We start from the raw sequence: 17,299 nt of genomic DNA on the forward strand, positions 1-17,299 counted from the left end.
TACTGTTGATTTCAAAAGAGTATTTTTAATTTTTTAAATTTTTTTATAATAGTATTCCGCCTTGCAAATAGTACAATAGAAGTACAGTTCAATTTATGGGGGAGCGTCCAAACACTCAGCTCACCGATAAAAATCATACAAAAATGTATAACATTTATAACCGAAGACGAGTCTGATCATCGCTACATTTGTATAATTCTGCTATTACATAGCCAAGTGTAAGTCCAAGACTTGAAAAAAATAACAACATCAATAAATGGACTAGACACGTAATATAGCTGCGTAAACATCGCTCTATTTTAAACTAACAATATCATTCAAAATGTAAACAACTATGTCATTTATGTTAATTGTAAATAATATATGGCCGAAGTAGAATCACAGCACTAATTTCAATATGGCATTGACGACGTCGACGGAAGATTCATTTACGAGGACGATGTCGAATTTTTCGAGGTACTTTTGTAGGTTGCCTTCCTTATTGTTACCTAGGAAGCCGACTTTAATGACCACATCGCAATGTTCCATGCCCTCTGCCATGCCGGCGTCCCCTATATTATCTCCCATGAGGATCACATTGCTCCGCTCTTTCACCATCTTGTAATACTCTGTATCTTTGATGGCGGCTTCGTTCTTGTTGTAGGTGTGTATGACGACGCCCTTGATGCCCACTATGACGTCATTGTCGTCCATATCCAGGAAGTTTGACACAACCTGAAACAAACAATGGAACATAGTGAGTGCTGAGGAATTGAATTCCATTATTAGCACCCAAGCACAGTCCACAAGGACCTCCACCATACAAAATATAGTAGGTAGTAGCATAAGGAATGCCGCGGACGCGCTTGTATTGTGACGCTCCTTCGAAGAAACCTATTTCAAGTATAGTGGTCGGTGATGAATCACTGTATATTTTGTTTTTAGGTTTATCACTGTGGTGAAAGTATTGGTCAGCAAGATTAGCACATATCACTGACAGCCCAGGGTGCTCCAGACTTAAGTATAATCCGAACAGATGATCGTATCCTCGCATTCTGTATCTTCTTACACGATGTCCACTCACCTTCACATTGGGCAGCATGTAGTTGCTAGCCTGCAGCGCTGCCACCACCGACTCGCCGAGCCCCGCGGAGAACACCAGCACCGGGACACTGTGCTGCTCGCTCCAACACATCAGATCTTGAACGCCCGTCCTACAACAGACAAATGGAATGGTGTAGGTGACTGCCTTGAATGAGATAATCAGCTTCTGGTTGATTAAACTGCCAAAGTATTTAACAAAAACCACTGTTAGAAATTGTGTACTGTCTTTGTGTTGTAAGACATTGGCTCCTTCACTGTGATTATGCCCAGCATACAAAAATAAAGTCTATTTTCGTGAGCAATATAGGGAGTTTGTGAAATCTTTTGATAGGAATACCTGATTGAGAAAGTATTCAAGAAGTTTAGAAATAATCTTGGATGTGTAATGTTATGTTCCATGTTGGATGTGGATGTGTAAACCAAGGAGGCTGCGTGAATTAAAAGCAAAGATTAGGGAAGAGATGGTGGCAATACCAACAATATGCAAAACAGTATTGACAAATTTCCATTCTCATTTGGAAGAATGCCGAAGTCGCAACGGTGGTCATATGAAATACTATGATTTCAAAATAAAATCCCGACTTCTGACGTTATATTAAAAAAAGATTTTTGAAATATTTCTTATAGTTTTTTTTCTGTCATTTTTTAAAATTTAAAATTTTCACTGGCCCACCCTGTAGTTACATACTTAAATCAATGTACAAGTTACATACCTAAAGCACTCCTTCATTTTAACAGCTATTTCCATTAATTCATGTTTAGGAAATTTAACACCTCTGAAAATAATCAATGTTTTAATAAATAACATAAAGTTATGAAAGTTTCATTGTAATAGGTATCTAATATGCTATTTATTTCATTGACCAATTTGTTTGAAACATACTTGAGTAAGGCATGAGCTGCTGTGTACCAGTCTATCATATGCTTTGTTTTATCATCGGTGCTCATCACAGGGTCTGATTCAATGGGCTTGTAGATTGCTGACAACCTGTTGTCCTCATCCTTGTATCTCTGAGGAGTGGATGGACATTCTCTGAACATACCTGAAATTATAAGAAAATACTGTTACAAAGAGGTAAGAGTTTTTACAGTATTGGTGGGATTACCTCTGGATCCGTTGAACCACAGAATATTCCATTACAATTTTAATAGAAAGAAGCCATCTCACCTTAAGTAGTAAGAATCATATTCTACTTTTGAAGCTACAATGCCCAGGTTACAAATGGCAAAAAAGAATATCACTAGTTAATTAATGAAATGTAATGCATTAACAAATTAAGGTAAGTCACATCTTAATGTGATAATAATCTTAATGACACATCCATAGTCAAGCTGGCTTCAGTAATCGTAACTGATTACTGAGGTTAAGCAACACATGGCATGGTGAACCATTGGATGACTGACCGATTTTAAGTGGTTCCTTTCTGGACACTTCCATACTGCGGACGGCATGTTATGCCGTGGGTCCCAGTTGCTGCTTCGGCAGCAGTCGTCAAGCCTAGTCAGAGGCCTTCCAGCAACTTGAAAACATGTGACAGTCGGGTTGTCAACTTACCCCACAACTCTCTCAGCACACCTACCTACTGTTTATGTCTGATATAAAAATAAATTAAGAAATTAACTCACCAAAACTAGTCAGAACTATGGTACCATTGTCCATACTATGTCTCGTAAGTGTGTGATCAAAATCAGTCACAATCTGGACTTTACTACTACCATCCATGATCATTTTGTTAATCTTCTTTAGCAAATCTTCTTCATTTCTTATGTGGACGTTTTCACGTTTCAGTTCCGATAATTCACCAATATTACTTAGTAACTTCATTGTGGACCTAAAAAACATAATGTGAGTTAGTTTGGTAGATAAAATTACATTTATTTACAAATTGTAATTATGGAAAGTCATGTGTATTGACAAACATATTAAGCGAGGCACATCCATAATCTTTACTAGCAAATTACTTAATTAACTTTTAAAATACAATACCAGAATGAATATTAATAAACACACTACCTATCTGAATCGCTAGCAGATCTGAAAAGTTCTTTCAGTTTAGTTTATATAAAACAATAACCTACAGACGCGCAGGTAGTAGAACTAGAAAATACTACTGTAAAGAGAATTATGTATAGTAAAATATGTATGAGAGCAAAAATTTTGCGAAAAATTATTTCAGCAGCTTGCAAAAGTACTCTCGGAATAGTGAAAAAAAACAAGTTGACACTTTTGACTTTTTGACCACAGACTCCTCTTTTGACATTGTCTTTTGTAGAGTACTTTTAAATGCTGCTACCTCACTTGGCTGTTCGTATGTTTGCTCTATTTGGGGAATATTCGTCAATAGGTAACTTTCCAGAAAAACACAATCAAGGGGTAATCGGTCAGTGCCAAAATCATTAACTTGAATGGACGATTCATTCATTTAATTTAATTTAATTATTTTTTTACTACATATGCAATACCTTTGCAATAATAAAAATATGCAGTGGTCTTTGTATAATAGCATCAAAAGCGACCTATATTATGTTGTTCTTTTCATTTAAAAAAAAACCTTCCTTTTGCAGTCTTGCATCAGATTTACACACAGGTCCGCTACCCACTGCAAACTGGCCGCAGCTGCACTATTAGTCAAAATGCTACCTTACTCGGAGTTGTGAGTTCGTTGCAGAGCCATCATGGTTTGATTATATATTTGTCTATGGCTCGGGCGTACGTGATGTGCTACGTCGTATCCTTTAATCTGTGGTCGTGGTAATGTCATTGTCAAGTGTCAGTGTCAGAAACGGTCGCTTGCTCCTTTCCTCGCCTCTTGATCGCATTTCAATGTAATTTAAACTAATTTCGATTTCTTTTTATGTTTCTAAATTTTGCGAAGAGAACTGTATTATAAAAGTTTAACTTGATTAAATTAATCTGCGTATTTATACGCATAGTAGTCCTAGTAACAGTAACATGGTGTAAAAGATAGTTCTTTTCGTTTGTGGTGTACCGAATATATTGCCGAGTTTTTGGATTTCTCTTTCTGGAAACATAATTATAGAAGTCATGTCTGTAAAACGGCAAGCTACGACTGAATTGAACCACGACAACTGGGACCAGGATGATCCTGCCGATCACGAAGAAATGGGAACCTACAAAACAGCTCCGAAAGATGTTCTTGAAAAACGTGTTATCAGAACTGCCAAAAGAAGATCGCAATTGGCAACTGGAGATGAGGTACGAATTTTGAATACTATTTCCTCAATTTCAACAACGCAAGTAAAAGTGTAATGCTGGGGATAGATCTCTTCTTAAAATTGCATAGCCAGTGTGTAATACACATCATAGGAAACTTGCTTTTGTGACTACATAGTTCATATGTACATAGACTGTGAGCTACATAGTTTTGATTCATATATAGTAGCCAGCTTTCGAAATTAATCTTTATTCTTATTATTGTTTCAGCCCAAGAAGAGTGTGTTCAGTGGTTTTGGAGGTTTTAACAAAACTCAGCCCGGATCTTTTGATTTCTTGGCAAATCTAACAAATGGTAATAAGGCAAACGGTTCTGAATCAAGTAAAACAGACAATGCAGTATCATCAAGCATTTTTGGTAATAAATCAACTGGAGATAGCAGCAGCAGTGTATTTGGCAGCCCGGCATCAACCCCCGCACCTGCTAGTACATTTGGAGCTCCGAGTCCACAAACTAGTTCTTTGTTCTCTGCGTCCACACCCACCACCAACACAACATCCTCACTGTTTACCGCCTCAAAGGCCGACTCCACTGTGGGAGATACAAACAAACCTACTTCAAGCCAAAACACCCCAAATTTCGGAGGATTTTCTTTTACTGCTAAATCAACTGCACAAGTATCTTCCTCAATGTTTGGAACATCGGCTACTTCCACCAGCAAACCTTCAAGCTCTACGGCCACCACTAACTCCAACTCAACACCATTCAAGATTCAATCTGTGTCAAGCACTACTACTTCAAATGTATTTGGAGCTAATCCTGTGAAGACAGAAAGCAAAGAAGAAAAGAAAAATGACAACCCAAAAAAGCTAACCTACTACTCCAAACTGAAGGGGCTGAATGAATCAGTATCTGACTGGATCAAGAAACATGTGGAAGAAACACCACTGTGTATCCTTACACCAATATTCAAGGACTATGAGAATCATTTGAAAGTTATTCAGGCTGAATATGAAGGTGGTGATACGGATGACAAAAAGAAAGAAAGCAGTAAAACAGAAACAAATACACCTGTAAATGATTCTTCAGGAAAGACTAATGATGCAACCATACCTGCTAAACCTCCAATTTCTAATTTGTTCTCCAACATCACACCTAGCTCCAATGCTGGTTCATTGTTTACTCTCAATAGTAACACAAATTCTATCGGAGATCAAGCATCTACACCTTTCTCTTTTGGCATGAAATCTTCTCCAGTAACCAATACTGCCACACCTCCAGGTGGTGGCTTCTCTTTTGGGATAAATAAGGCTGCTGATGCAAATGAAAAAGAAACTGAGAATGCGGATGAAGATGCACCACCAAAGGTGGAATTTACCCCAGTTGTTGAAGAAAATAGTGTTTTTGAGAAACGCTGTAAAATATTTGTGAAAAAAGATGGCAACTTTGCTGATAAGGGTGTTGGCACCCTGTATATTAAAAAGATAGAGGACAGTGGTAAACATCAGCTTATTGTTCGTGCCAATACCAACCTGGGTACTTTACTTGTTAACTTGGTTCTTGGCTCTGCCATACCCACTCAGAGGATGGGTAAAAATAATGTAATGATGGTCTGCATTCCAACTCCTGACTCCAAACCACCCCCTACACCAATATTGATAAGAGTTAAAACAGCTGAAGAGGCTGATGAATTATTGGAAACTCTGGATAAATATAAAGCATAAAATTTTGAAATGATTACTATAGCTGTAGGTATTTTACTATAACATTCTTGAGAAATCACTTTTGTAGTCTGTACTGAAATGTATATGTATGTACAAGTAGAATCAATACAATATGAAAGTGAAAAATGTGTATTTAAATTGTTTTGGTAGTGTATTTGTTTCAATTAATAAATATTTTTTTCTAATGGTACCTATTGTTTTTCATAATACCTACTGTAACTGATTGTCCGCTCATACAGGTGCCATTTTATCAGTGTACTCCGTCGAGCCATCATCTCAATCCTTTGTTCCCAGCCAGTCACACCTCAACCAGTCACACTGTTACTCGTTGGGAATTTTATGTATAAAATTCCCATCAGTCCACACTCTGTTACTCGTTGAAACACCCTTTTCCTTCATTCCCAACGTGTCACATACAACTGTAACACTGTAACTAGTTGGGACTATGAAAATAAAAATTCCCAACAAGTCACAGTAACTTGTTGGGATTTTCAATTTATAATTTTCCACCATAGACCAAACCGATTATAGAATAGAATACACTTTATTTGTACACCCCAAAAGAATAATAAAATATACAAGTTGTAACCTAATTTGGATGCGGAAAGCTAAATATCACATCCAGTGCTTTGGGAGAGGCCTACGTCCAGCAGTGGACTGCTATAGGCTAAAGATGATGAACCTAATTAGGGTACAAAAGGCGGTCCTATCACTAAAAGCGATCTCTGCCAGACAACCTTTGGATGGAGCGAATAAGAGATTAAGGTAGATCCCAACAAACATTTTACCCTCAGTTACAGCTATTTTTATAACTTTAACCTGTATAACTGTGTTATAATTATCTCAGTTCTAACATAAAGCGATAAAGATGAGTTAAAAAATTAAATTAGTGTCAACAGCAGTTTTCAGTGTTAAAATGGTATTAGTCAAAGCAATTATAATTAAGATGTTATAGGTTTAAACTGTTTCCAGAACCTAAAGCTATACAAGAGTGCTCACTGACACCTGTTAACACTTATGGTGGTTAAATGGTTTCCTTTAATACTCATATAAATCTTTAGGTGTCATATTGAATTTAGACTGCAGGAATTGGTTACAAAAGAGATTTTGTCAAGAGTGCAGTAAGACAAGATTCTTACAGTGTTGCAAAACTCAACAATGTAGTTTTAATCTTTAAGGTTAACTTAACTTACGCTTATTGCGTTAGGCAAGTACACTGTAAAAGTAACGGTGTTAAGCAAGACTGTGCGGATCGACTAAGACTGCATAATACCCTTGGCTAAGGGTGTTCTATTTCAAAAAGTGTAATAGATGACTTAGGTGAGTCTATATGTCTTAAATGTAAGTTCGCCATTTGCATTGGCGACCTAACCTATAAATTGCTGGGATAAACAATATTTTGCTTTAAAATACTTACCTATTTAAGTGAATTTTGTCATTCCAGTCATGCCAATCGATTTATGAAACTAATGGACATACAGCAAGGATACAAAAAAATACAAAATTGAGTCGTCTATTTTATATTTACTTATGTTTCATATGAAATCCTTAATAAATTCGGAGCGCATTAAAATTGAGGTGGGAAATATGGTATACATTACAGTAAAATTACAATGGCATATTATTTTCAATTCACAAAACATGTTAAGTCAAGTTAATATATTATATTTACTGTTATTTAGTATTAATCAATACTGTCACTTTAATACTGTCGCGTATGATTGCTGTTGACACTATTATTTTCAAACACATACAACTTGTATGGTAAAAGTGTATTCGAAAAACGGTAACATACTCACTTAACCCTTTTTTACCAAACAAATAAGAGTCCGGGTGTCAAATAACCATTCTACAACTACAACTATACCGGTAAAAGTTCTAGCTGAGAGTGATTAAACGCTCTTCTATAGTAACTTTAGCACTTCAATGACACCGTACTACAGGCTTTCTATAACTTAAACACTTCAATGACACCGTTTTACAGACTTTCTAAAGCCTTTACTCTCAAAATCGTGGGCCTCTTTCGTGGTTATAAGTGAGTTAGAGCACTCTCCTACACTCTTATACAGCTATGTCTTAACACTTTAATTTTCGAATGGAACCATTATACAAGTTATATGAGAGTTTTTTTAACGCTACGTTGTTAGTTGGGATGGCGCTAGTGAAACCTCATCAAGTCTTTTGAGCCAATACAAGAGTCCAATGGATCTGAATTCCACCATATGCGATAACTATAACTACTACATGGCTGTTATGCAAATTAGTAATATTAAGTTTTAACTAGTTTAAGTTTTCCGAATAAAATAAATAAATAAGCACGTAAGTACTATATCGGTGTTGGTCCCCATAATTTTCGCCATTATTTTGAGATCATCTGCATCTTCCGTCTATGTCCGAGGCGCGCCCGCGGTGTAAGCCCCAGATCATCATTAATCTGCGGTAGTTACTTCGGAAGTACCTAATTATTTCTTCATGGTGAAGCAGAGCATGAGCAGAGCAGATATGAGTCGATAAGTAAATATCAAACAGCCATAAAGTCACCTCCACGCAAAATTTGGGAAATGAAAGTTTTCATTTTCTCTATTATTTTGTGGCTACTGCTGTACTACCCACCCAGTATCTATCTATCATTCATAGAAAAAAAATGATTGGATTTTACAATTCGGTTTTGATTTTATAATTTTATTGTTAACTATTTTAATAAAACTTATTTGATTGTTCGGAATAATTATTTCTATTTTCATACTTTTTCAAGAAACGAAAATAAAAAAATCGTAATATTAAATACTTATACAGTGTGTTGTTTTTCGGACCCGACAAACTTTAAGGGTTTCTACGAGTAATATCATCGAGAAAAAACCCCCATATGTGGGGGTCTAAGTAACTTAAATTACATTTTCTTCTTCGTTTAGAAAATCATCTCGAGATTTAAATGCCTTACGGACATGAAATAAAATGCTATTATCCGCAAAAAGTCATCTCTATTCATTTAAAATATTCACAACTGCTTAAAAGTTACATAAAAAAAGTTAAAAAAAAAAAAAATTAAATTAAAAATTCTTTATTGACACCATACTTAAACTAAAAAATCTAAGGTGAGAAACTTAAAACATTAAACATCTAAAACATAAAACTTAAAAAATTAATACTTTTAAGAACTTAAAAAAAAAATTAACTTGTACTTAACTTAAAAATGAAATGGTAATCAAAAGAAAATAAAAAACATAAGAATTACAATAAAAAATCGAGTAAGTAACAAAAAGAAAACTTTATACAAAAAATAATATTGGTGGTGTATTTCCTATGAGTGTGTCAGTGACCCTCACACTAGGCCAGGCCTGTATCGTGAGTAGTCTGTTAAGGAATTTAATTCTAAAGTATTTACCAATGTCTGACAGGTGGCTTATTCATTAAAGAATATACTCGTATAGATATACATTAAATATATGTAGATACTACTATTGATATATAAAATAAATATATAAAAGTAAAATAAATATGATGAAGATAGTGATAAAATATAATTACGTAATCAAAAATAAATAAATATAAACTTATTAGCGTTCAAAGCAACTTTAAAATGGCCGCCATTTCTAGAATATTGAGATTTGACCCCACATATGGGGGTTTTTTCTCGATGAAATTGCTCGTAGAATCCACCCTTAAAGTTTGTCGGGTCCGAAAAACAACACACTGTATAAGTCACAGTACCTATCACTGGTTAGGCATCATCATCATTTATCATCACTGAACAAATCTTAACGAGTAACGGGAGAACAGTTGGGAATTTTCTAGTTTATGTTCCCATCCAGTTACAGCGGCTGGTTTGGAATTCAGAAATAAATCATTCCCAACGAGTAACACTCCCATCGAGTAACACTGTGACTAGATGGCACACTTTTCATGAAGAATTCCCAACCGTATACAGTGTGACAGGTTTGATGTGTGACTCGATGGGAACAAAGGATCTCAATGAACTAGGTATTTAGTTATCATGATGTAATGTAATGTACCGTCCCAACGAGCTGATCGTTGCTTTCAAATTTGAATATGGGAACTACACCATGTTAAATACTCTTTGAACTACAGCCTGAACTCGTTTCATGGAGAAGTTAATTTATAAAATCCTAATATTATAAATGCGAAAGTAACTGTGTCTGTCTGTCTGTTACTCTTTCACGCCTAAACTACTGGACGGATTTGAATGAAATTTGGTACATATGGTCTAGACCCTGAGGAAGAACATAGGCTACTTTTTATCCCGGAATTCCCACGGGAAACCTTTTTAAGGCGAAGCGAAGCTCGCGGGAACAGCTAGATGCGCTATAAATAATTAAAAAGCAGACGCAGACGAGGCACTGTCTCCCAGTCACTTTAGTCATCTCACACACATCTATCCGACGACCCCAAGCTAGGCAGAGCCTATGAGACAGCTGATATCTTAAATTTCAATAAGACCCGAGTACAAAAGATATCAGGGATCGAAACCGGGCCCGGGCCACTACACCTTTCGGTCGTCTCTCGTATAGAAACGCACACAAAAGACAAAAAAATCCCTGTAATTTATAAGAGATCTACTTCGGCGGACCATAGTCCCCGTCTGCGCTTCATTACGGTTAGGTTTAGGAAAAAAACTCAATAATTTATTTAACACCAATATATTCTGTTTCTAGTAGGTATACAGTAATATAATGTACAAATCAATGCTAATTGATTTAAAAATACAGTAACATTTTATTAATTTGGGTCGAGGATATATTTTAGTAGATCAAATAGTATGTGGATTGCATTTCTCAAAATACCTAGATGTACTGAGGATTATTAGCAGGTAATCAGTAATGTTATTTCCTCAATTTCGTCTTGATTTAAAATCCAATACCTTCAATTTATGTATTTCATTCATTAGTTTGATTTCCCCTATGGTTAGGTACTTATTATACTCTTACATACAAAATGTTATGAACTTATCATAAAACTACTAGATGTCATGTTCTGTCCAAGTCCCATTTGTATTCTCTGCATATGTATTTCTACGTTGTTTTGGAACAATTTACGATGCCTTGGCTCTAGTTTATGCTTGATTTGCTCCATTGTGCCTTGTAGAACCCCTAGTTCATATGCATTTTGATCTGAATCTGACAGACTTTTAACTTGCAGCATAAGAGCAGTCAAATCGGTTATGATGTCAATCAGAGCATGATTTTTTACAGAATCACCATTATTCTTTGCCACAAGCACATGAGCCTCTTCCTGACATTTTTCCCTCAAAAGTGAAGGAGCTAACATGGCGGCCAGGCTGGGCCCAGGAGCTATTTGTTGGCAGTGGATCTGGACTTGGTTGATATAATCCTGTAAATCCACATTCATTTTCTCCAGATCTATGACAACACTTGCATAGTTCCTTTCAAAGTCTTCCGGCATTTTCGAGCCAAATGATTTTCTTTTTTCTGCTATAGAATTATACTCTTTTAAGCAGTTGATTTTTCCCCTCTTCACATTAAGTATTTTAGTCAACTTAACAATTAGTTCTAGAAATTGAAATGGATACCCTCCGATTGTAGAGTCTAATTTGTCAGTGATACCTGTACATCCTATCATAGGATCTCCAGCAGATATGTTGTTAACAGGTATAGGCTTTGATAAATTAAATATTTCTTGCATTACATATCTCGGCCTGAATTTTTGAGTTATAGATGCTATACTTATTGTGTCAGGTGGTTCATTTGACAGGACTTCATAATCAGGTACCGAGTGTGTGCCCAATTTGGGTCTCTCAAATGTTATTCTGTAGGTGTTATTGGATGTATCAACAGCATCTATACAACCAGTAAACAAGCCATCTTGTGGCTTTCGCAGTCTTGCTGTCACTTTGGTTCCTACTACCAATGGCATTGGTATCTCATTAGGCAAATCTTTAACACAAATGTCAACAGACTTACGTTGTTGTATGTACCTTATTAATTTTCTTTTCCTTTCAAGTTCTTTTCTTTCTTCAGCAAAAAAAGCTTGTGAACACCTTCTTGGTTTTCCCATCATTCGCCTGATTTTTGCCCACTGTATTTGTGTTAATTTCCTACTATTTAACTGGGGAAACGATTCCTTTAGGCATATCATAAAATCATTTTCTCCATCAAAAAGTGCTTTATCAATATTACTGTAGAAATATTCAAAACATACCCATTTATGTGCTTTTGGCAATTTTAAAAGATTCCGCAGTCTCATTCCAATTCGTTGGCCAGACTTACGATCAGGTGATTGGCCCCCATTAGATTCAAACTTGTCCTCATATCTGTCAATACTCCTCTGCACTTTAGAAGGAGACTTCTGCTTCTTTGCAGAAGACTGCTTATTTGGTGTTTTAGACAGAATCTTTGGTGTCCGCTTTGGAGATTGTCTAGGAGGAGAACTGTTCACAAAATCGTCCACAAATATGAATCTGTTTTTCTTTCGTATACGTGCAGGCATGCCTCTAGCATTGAGTTTTTGTAATGGCTCACTGGGGACAGGTCTTGGCGGCAACTTAGTACCAACTCTGTGCAGACCAAGAGCAGCTGGCCCAAACGCGGGAGGAGCTTCATCTTCATCAGGCAAATCAAGTTCCATGGGCTCCTCCTTGATATTGCAAGGTGTTTTAGGTGAACTGCTGTCCCCGTCATCCTCCACTGTAAGAAATGGAAGTGCGTGATAGTAATACATTCAAAAGTGCACATATTTAGATTAAAGTACCACCCTGATAAGTTTATTATCACATACAGTGGCAATAGCGTTGATTAAATAACTTTAAAGTATAAAACTAACTTGACAAGTTAGACCTAAATTTGAATTTTTTCAAATTTTGAATCCAGTGAATCTGCGATCGACATTTAAATTTTATGAAGGTCAAAATTGCACTGTCTCTTTGTTCAGAATTTGGTGAGGTACGAATTAATAAATCCTACGTTGGAAAAAAAATAACCAAGGCAAGAGTTTAAATTTTATAATGAAAATATAAATAAAACTTACTTCCTGATTTTTCCGCCATGTTGATAATAGCAAATTTGAAGACGATAGCGCCAAGCCAATATAGTTTATGGTTTTGAAAATAATACAATAATATTTATAAATTTTTGATATAACATAATTAATAACACATAATAATTCATGAAAAGAATTAAAAATATACTGTAGAACGAGTATTGAAGAAATTTAATTTAAAAAAACTTATATTTGATTCAACATGATATTTTGAATAGGGATGTGCAAAATCTAGTTTTATCGAAGAACATAGAACATTAAGGTGCATCGTTTAAAGCTGCGTACAGACCGGGCCAACGAACGGCCAACGAAGGATATTTATCGTTCGCTAGCGTTGGCCTCCGCATGCTCGTTGGTGTTCTTTAATACGTCCAAATACAATTAGTGCTCGAACGAACGTTCGTTGGCACTTGATTCCAGTTTTTGTCTCTTTCATTCGCAATTTAATCATGGACGACGATAACATCATTATTATCGCCGTTACTCCATTCTTTGTTTTTCTGCATGATCTTAATGGGAGGAAATATCCAAGTAATAATCAAATTGGATGTCTACTCGCTACGCCCACTTGCTTCAACTGAGCGTTCGTTCGTTGGCCTTCGGCGACCGTCCAAACAGAGTTTGTTCAAATAGCTCGGTTTCTTTGATGTTGCCTCCACGCTTCGGATCGCCGGCACAGGCCAACGAGCGATCATTGGCATTAGCTAAGCCGTCCAGATTGAAACCGTTCGTTGGCCTTCGTTGTCCCGGTGTGTACGCAGCTTAAAAAAGAGTTCGATCATAGATGGCGCTAGTGAAACTAGCAGTCGTAATACCACTGAGGAAAAAAAACACTACGTCGTAATACTTCACTCCAATAACAAAATGCAGGATGCTTTAGTCTAGCTAGAGACTCTAGGGGCTAATCTGCAATACACAACTGCTCAATGTATTCATGGAAAACGATTTAAATTAATCAATATTATTCATTGGCAGACATGCTGTGGTTTCAAGTGATACTATTATGTGCCATTGTTATTAAAAATACAAACAGCAAAGAAATACTTGTTATCACTGAATGTCAAGACCAATTATTAAAAACGGATTTAAATAAGCCAATCGCTAAAATAGTTGACGTTATCATAGGTTCCACTATTCGTTTGGAGTGTAACATATGGTATGAAAACCGTGTAATTATCATTAAATTTAAAACCAAATATGTATATATAACTATATTTAAGTACTAAATTTAACACTTAAAATAAATTATATTGTAGTTATGTCAAAGATGATTACCAAGCCAAACTGTGGTACTACAGAAAAAGGGGAAGTGATTTAAGTGTACAAGAAGTCGACTTGGCTATGGAAAGTAATCAGACAGATTGTAAAAAATCCATGACATCATCGCATAGGTTGGATATTCAACGTTTTAATTTGGATGATTCTGGTATATATGTTTGTAAAAGATACAATCTTACTGATAATACATATATTATTTATGTTCTAGATGGTAAGTAAATCTTCTTAATGATTTAATTTTAAAAAATCTGACAAATTATAAAAAAAAATATTTAAAAAATCATCGATTCGGCGTTAGTTTGCTGGTTTTTTTTATTTATCAGCCAGTGATAATAATTTTATTTGAGATTTAATTTGATTTTGAACTGATCCTTGAAAGTTTCACATACTTACCTACTTCTCTAAAATATCACACAATCCCACAAAACGCTTGTAAAATGCTCGTCAATACATCCATCTATCAAATGACAAAAAGGCGTTTTAACAACTTTTTTTAAAACGAGCTGTCAAAAACTTCTCATCAGTATCAGAATAGTATCTTTTTTTTTATAAGTATAAAGTTATATACCACCCTGTAGTACTTAGGTATCTTTGCTAGTAACTATATTTTTGATTTATGAGTACGTATTACGTTACAGGTATACCTGAGAATCCGTTTACTAAACAGATAAAATTAAGTCAGTGGACGGAGTATGAACGAACGAAGTTAGATACGCTTAATAATAAATTTATGAAATCAAAAAATGAACCATTTTTTGGTTTACGTCAAGATATTGGGTTCACGTTTAGATTGACAATTGTTTGGAGTTCGTGGTCTGTTTGCGAAATAAACACCAAGCAAAAAGGGATGCGCCGGAAGTCGGGGAAATGTCGACTTCAAGTTTTACAATGTAATAATAGCTTAAAGGTATATTAAAAAAATAAAATATCGTTACATTTCTAAATCCTAAGCAAATCAAGCACTGTAAAAAAATATACTTAGTTACTAATCAACAATCCGTAGAGTTACAAGACAAATTATGTAAACTACTTGAATAATTACTTCTTGAAAGATAATTATGATATATCGTGTCAATCATTATCATTGAATATAACGTTACCAGAAGTAAGCAAAATAGTTCGAAATATACCGGATTTTGAGATCCTTGAAGCGTGTGAAAAGAACATTTATAATCCGTGTAAGTTAAATAATAATTATAATAATGTAACTTTCTAAATGTTTTTATTTGATAGCTTTTAATTCACTTTTGCCCAACTCACCCTACTTGTTTGTTAATCAAGTAGTATTTTCGGATAGTTTACATTAGGTTTGTTTAACATTTTATTCGGAGCTTTCATTACTATTTACTATCTATTTCATAACCAGTAACACTTCGACTCTATAGTTCATGTTAAAATGTGTTTCAGTCGCTGAAACTTTCATGGTATCCAGAAAAAACGAGTTTAAGTATAAAGTAACAAAACATATTGGAGAAAATAGTCACATGATTTTAACCTGCCCTGAAGTAGGTTCTGAATCAACCGTTGAATGGTACAAAAATGATGATCAACTAAACTCTTCATTCCGGTATGATTAAATTTACCTTCACAGTATAATAAGTAGACATTTTGGGTATTGTTGTTGTTGTGTAATCAATAGTATGATGTACAAATAATTACATATCTAGAAAGGATTAAGGGTGTAAATTTCAAGTACCTACCCAAATTAAGGTCAGCAAGGCAAACGTTGATTTTCGAGACGTACTTAATTTACTTGCAAACAATGTAATTTACTTTATTAAGTAAGTACCTATCAACTAGTATACGTATTTCTAGTTAGGTAGTTAAGTAGCCGTTGTGGTTCAGTGGTAATTAGGTATATTTATGAAGTCAACAATGTTAGTACGTACCTACCTATCTACTTTTAAAAAAGCATGTCTTGTATTTTACCTACATTATTTAGGGATAACATGGCTGATGCAGAAACTGAACCGTGTATCACGATTGATCCGTATAATTCTTTATACATTCTTCATGCTACAAAAAATGAGGAGGCATGTTATTCATGTGTTGTGGATGGAGTGAAAATGAAGAAGTTTAACGTGATTGTAGTTTCCAAATCGAAGATATTAAATCAAGGTAAATGTTGTATGTTTGAATATGAAAATCAAATGTATTAAGTACATGTCATGCTGGTGGAAATTTGGATAACCTGGGCCAAATGCTCCAGCTAAACATTCTGAAATAAAACAAGAAAGTACTTAAGTAAATAATAAAGAAAAATTACAAAACTTTGTAGTGTTATGAGGTCTTTTATTCATTAAAGTACATATGGACTGTACCTACATTCTTGGCACAGTTTAAAAGATATAAGTCATAATTTATTTAAAACTATTTGTTTTTTTTCAGAATTTATTCGTTATTCTATTTACCTTGGATTTGTGTTATCATTAACACTAACTTGTTATTGTGCTGGTATATGTGTAGCTTGGCATCGACGATCGTCCTTTGCTGATCCCTTACGCTCCAAACCTAAACAAAGAACACTCGATGACTACTTAGAAGAAGAAAGGCTCATTTCAGCAGGACAGAACGAGACCTGAGTTACTGGCACATTTTCATTTGTTTTTTAACGATAAATACTCAGATAAATACTTACCGAAATATACCTGTTTTTGTTTTCGAATTGTCTTAAGACACATTTAAAATTGATGTAATAAATAAGTACCCTAGTAGGTAACTATATTAAAATTCATATAGGTATATTTTTTTTTATATATTTTCTGACGTCAGTTTATCGATAATTGAAACGTGTGGAATAAGCAATGGAGGCTTTTGCCCAGCAGTGGTACACTAATATAGTTACTTACCTACTTAAAAAAATAAATACCGTGCCTTAATAACTTGGACATAATCCTCTTTGCTCTGAGCTACAATATATATTTTTTACCGATTTATACCGGTTTTCACATCTCTTTAGAAAGTTTAGTTTGTCAACTTTGACATTTGACATGAATGACATGTCGATTGTTGGAACTGTACTCT

The 17,299-nt window shown here is 35.0% G+C and overlaps 4 protein-coding genes across 6 annotated transcripts; 2 read left to right on the forward strand and 2 right to left on the reverse strand.

Moving 5' to 3' along the window:
* Window positions 1–275: 275 nt before the first annotated feature.
* On the reverse strand, window positions 276–3,293 carry LOC105397981 (7-methylguanosine phosphate-specific 5'-nucleotidase). Of its 2 annotated transcripts, none has more exons than XM_011570017.3 (6): window positions 3,071–3,293; window positions 2,710–2,915; window positions 1,967–2,126; window positions 1,797–1,859; window positions 1,064–1,193; window positions 276–714 (listed from the first exon to the last, which is right to left on the reverse strand). In XM_011570017.3, exons 2-6 carry the CDS (start codon window positions 2,906–2,908, stop codon window positions 379–381), a joined length of 888 nt encoding a protein of 295 aa, XP_011568319.3. In that variant the 5' UTR covers window positions 2,909–2,915; window positions 3,071–3,293; the 3' UTR covers window positions 276–378. The 2 variants fall into 2 exon arrangements, with proteins under 2 accessions (XP_011568319.3, XP_011568321.3); XM_011570019.3 differs by having other exon boundaries at window positions 3,098–3,292.
* A 552-nt stretch (window positions 3,294–3,845) lies between these two features.
* On the forward strand, window positions 3,846–6,173 carry LOC105397982 (nuclear pore complex protein Nup50). The gene is made up of 2 exons (XM_011570021.3): window positions 3,846–4,300; window positions 4,529–6,173. The coding sequence occupies exons 1-2, from the start codon at window positions 4,130–4,132 to the stop codon at window positions 5,981–5,983; spliced, it is 1,626 nt and encodes a 541-aa protein (XP_011568323.3). The 5' UTR covers window positions 3,846–4,129; the 3' UTR covers window positions 5,984–6,173.
* A 4,452-nt stretch (window positions 6,174–10,625) lies between these two features.
* LOC105397983 (protein lin-9 homolog) lies at window positions 10,626–13,198 on the reverse strand. 2 transcript variants are annotated; one of them, XM_011570022.3, is made up of 2 exons: window positions 12,986–13,198; window positions 10,626–12,645 (listed from the first exon to the last, which is right to left on the reverse strand). In XM_011570022.3, exons 1-2 carry the CDS (start codon window positions 13,002–13,004, stop codon window positions 10,940–10,942), a joined length of 1,725 nt encoding a protein of 574 aa, XP_011568324.2. In that variant the 5' UTR covers window positions 13,005–13,198; the 3' UTR covers window positions 10,626–10,939. The 2 variants fall into 2 exon arrangements, with proteins under 2 accessions (XP_011568324.2, XP_011568325.2); XM_011570023.3 differs by lacking the exon at window positions 12,986–13,198 and adding an exon at window positions 12,782–12,935.
* Window positions 13,199–13,767: 569 nt separating this feature from the next.
* LOC105398049 lies at window positions 13,768–16,982 on the forward strand. Its single transcript, XM_048624988.1, has 7 exons — window positions 13,768–14,153; window positions 14,254–14,486; window positions 14,914–15,182; window positions 15,279–15,453; window positions 15,683–15,842; window positions 16,218–16,393; window positions 16,664–16,982. Exons 1-7 carry the CDS (start codon window positions 13,975–13,977, stop codon window positions 16,855–16,857), a joined length of 1,386 nt encoding a protein of 461 aa, XP_048480945.1. The 5' UTR covers window positions 13,768–13,974; the 3' UTR covers window positions 16,858–16,982.
* Window positions 16,983–17,299: the final 317 nt, after the last annotated feature.

The sequence above is a fragment of the Plutella xylostella genome, chromosome 13 (genome assembly GCF_932276165.1).
Source record: "Plutella xylostella chromosome 13, ilPluXylo3.1, whole genome shotgun sequence".
NCBI classification, from domain to species: domain Eukaryota; kingdom Metazoa; phylum Arthropoda; class Insecta; order Lepidoptera; family Plutellidae; genus Plutella; species Plutella xylostella.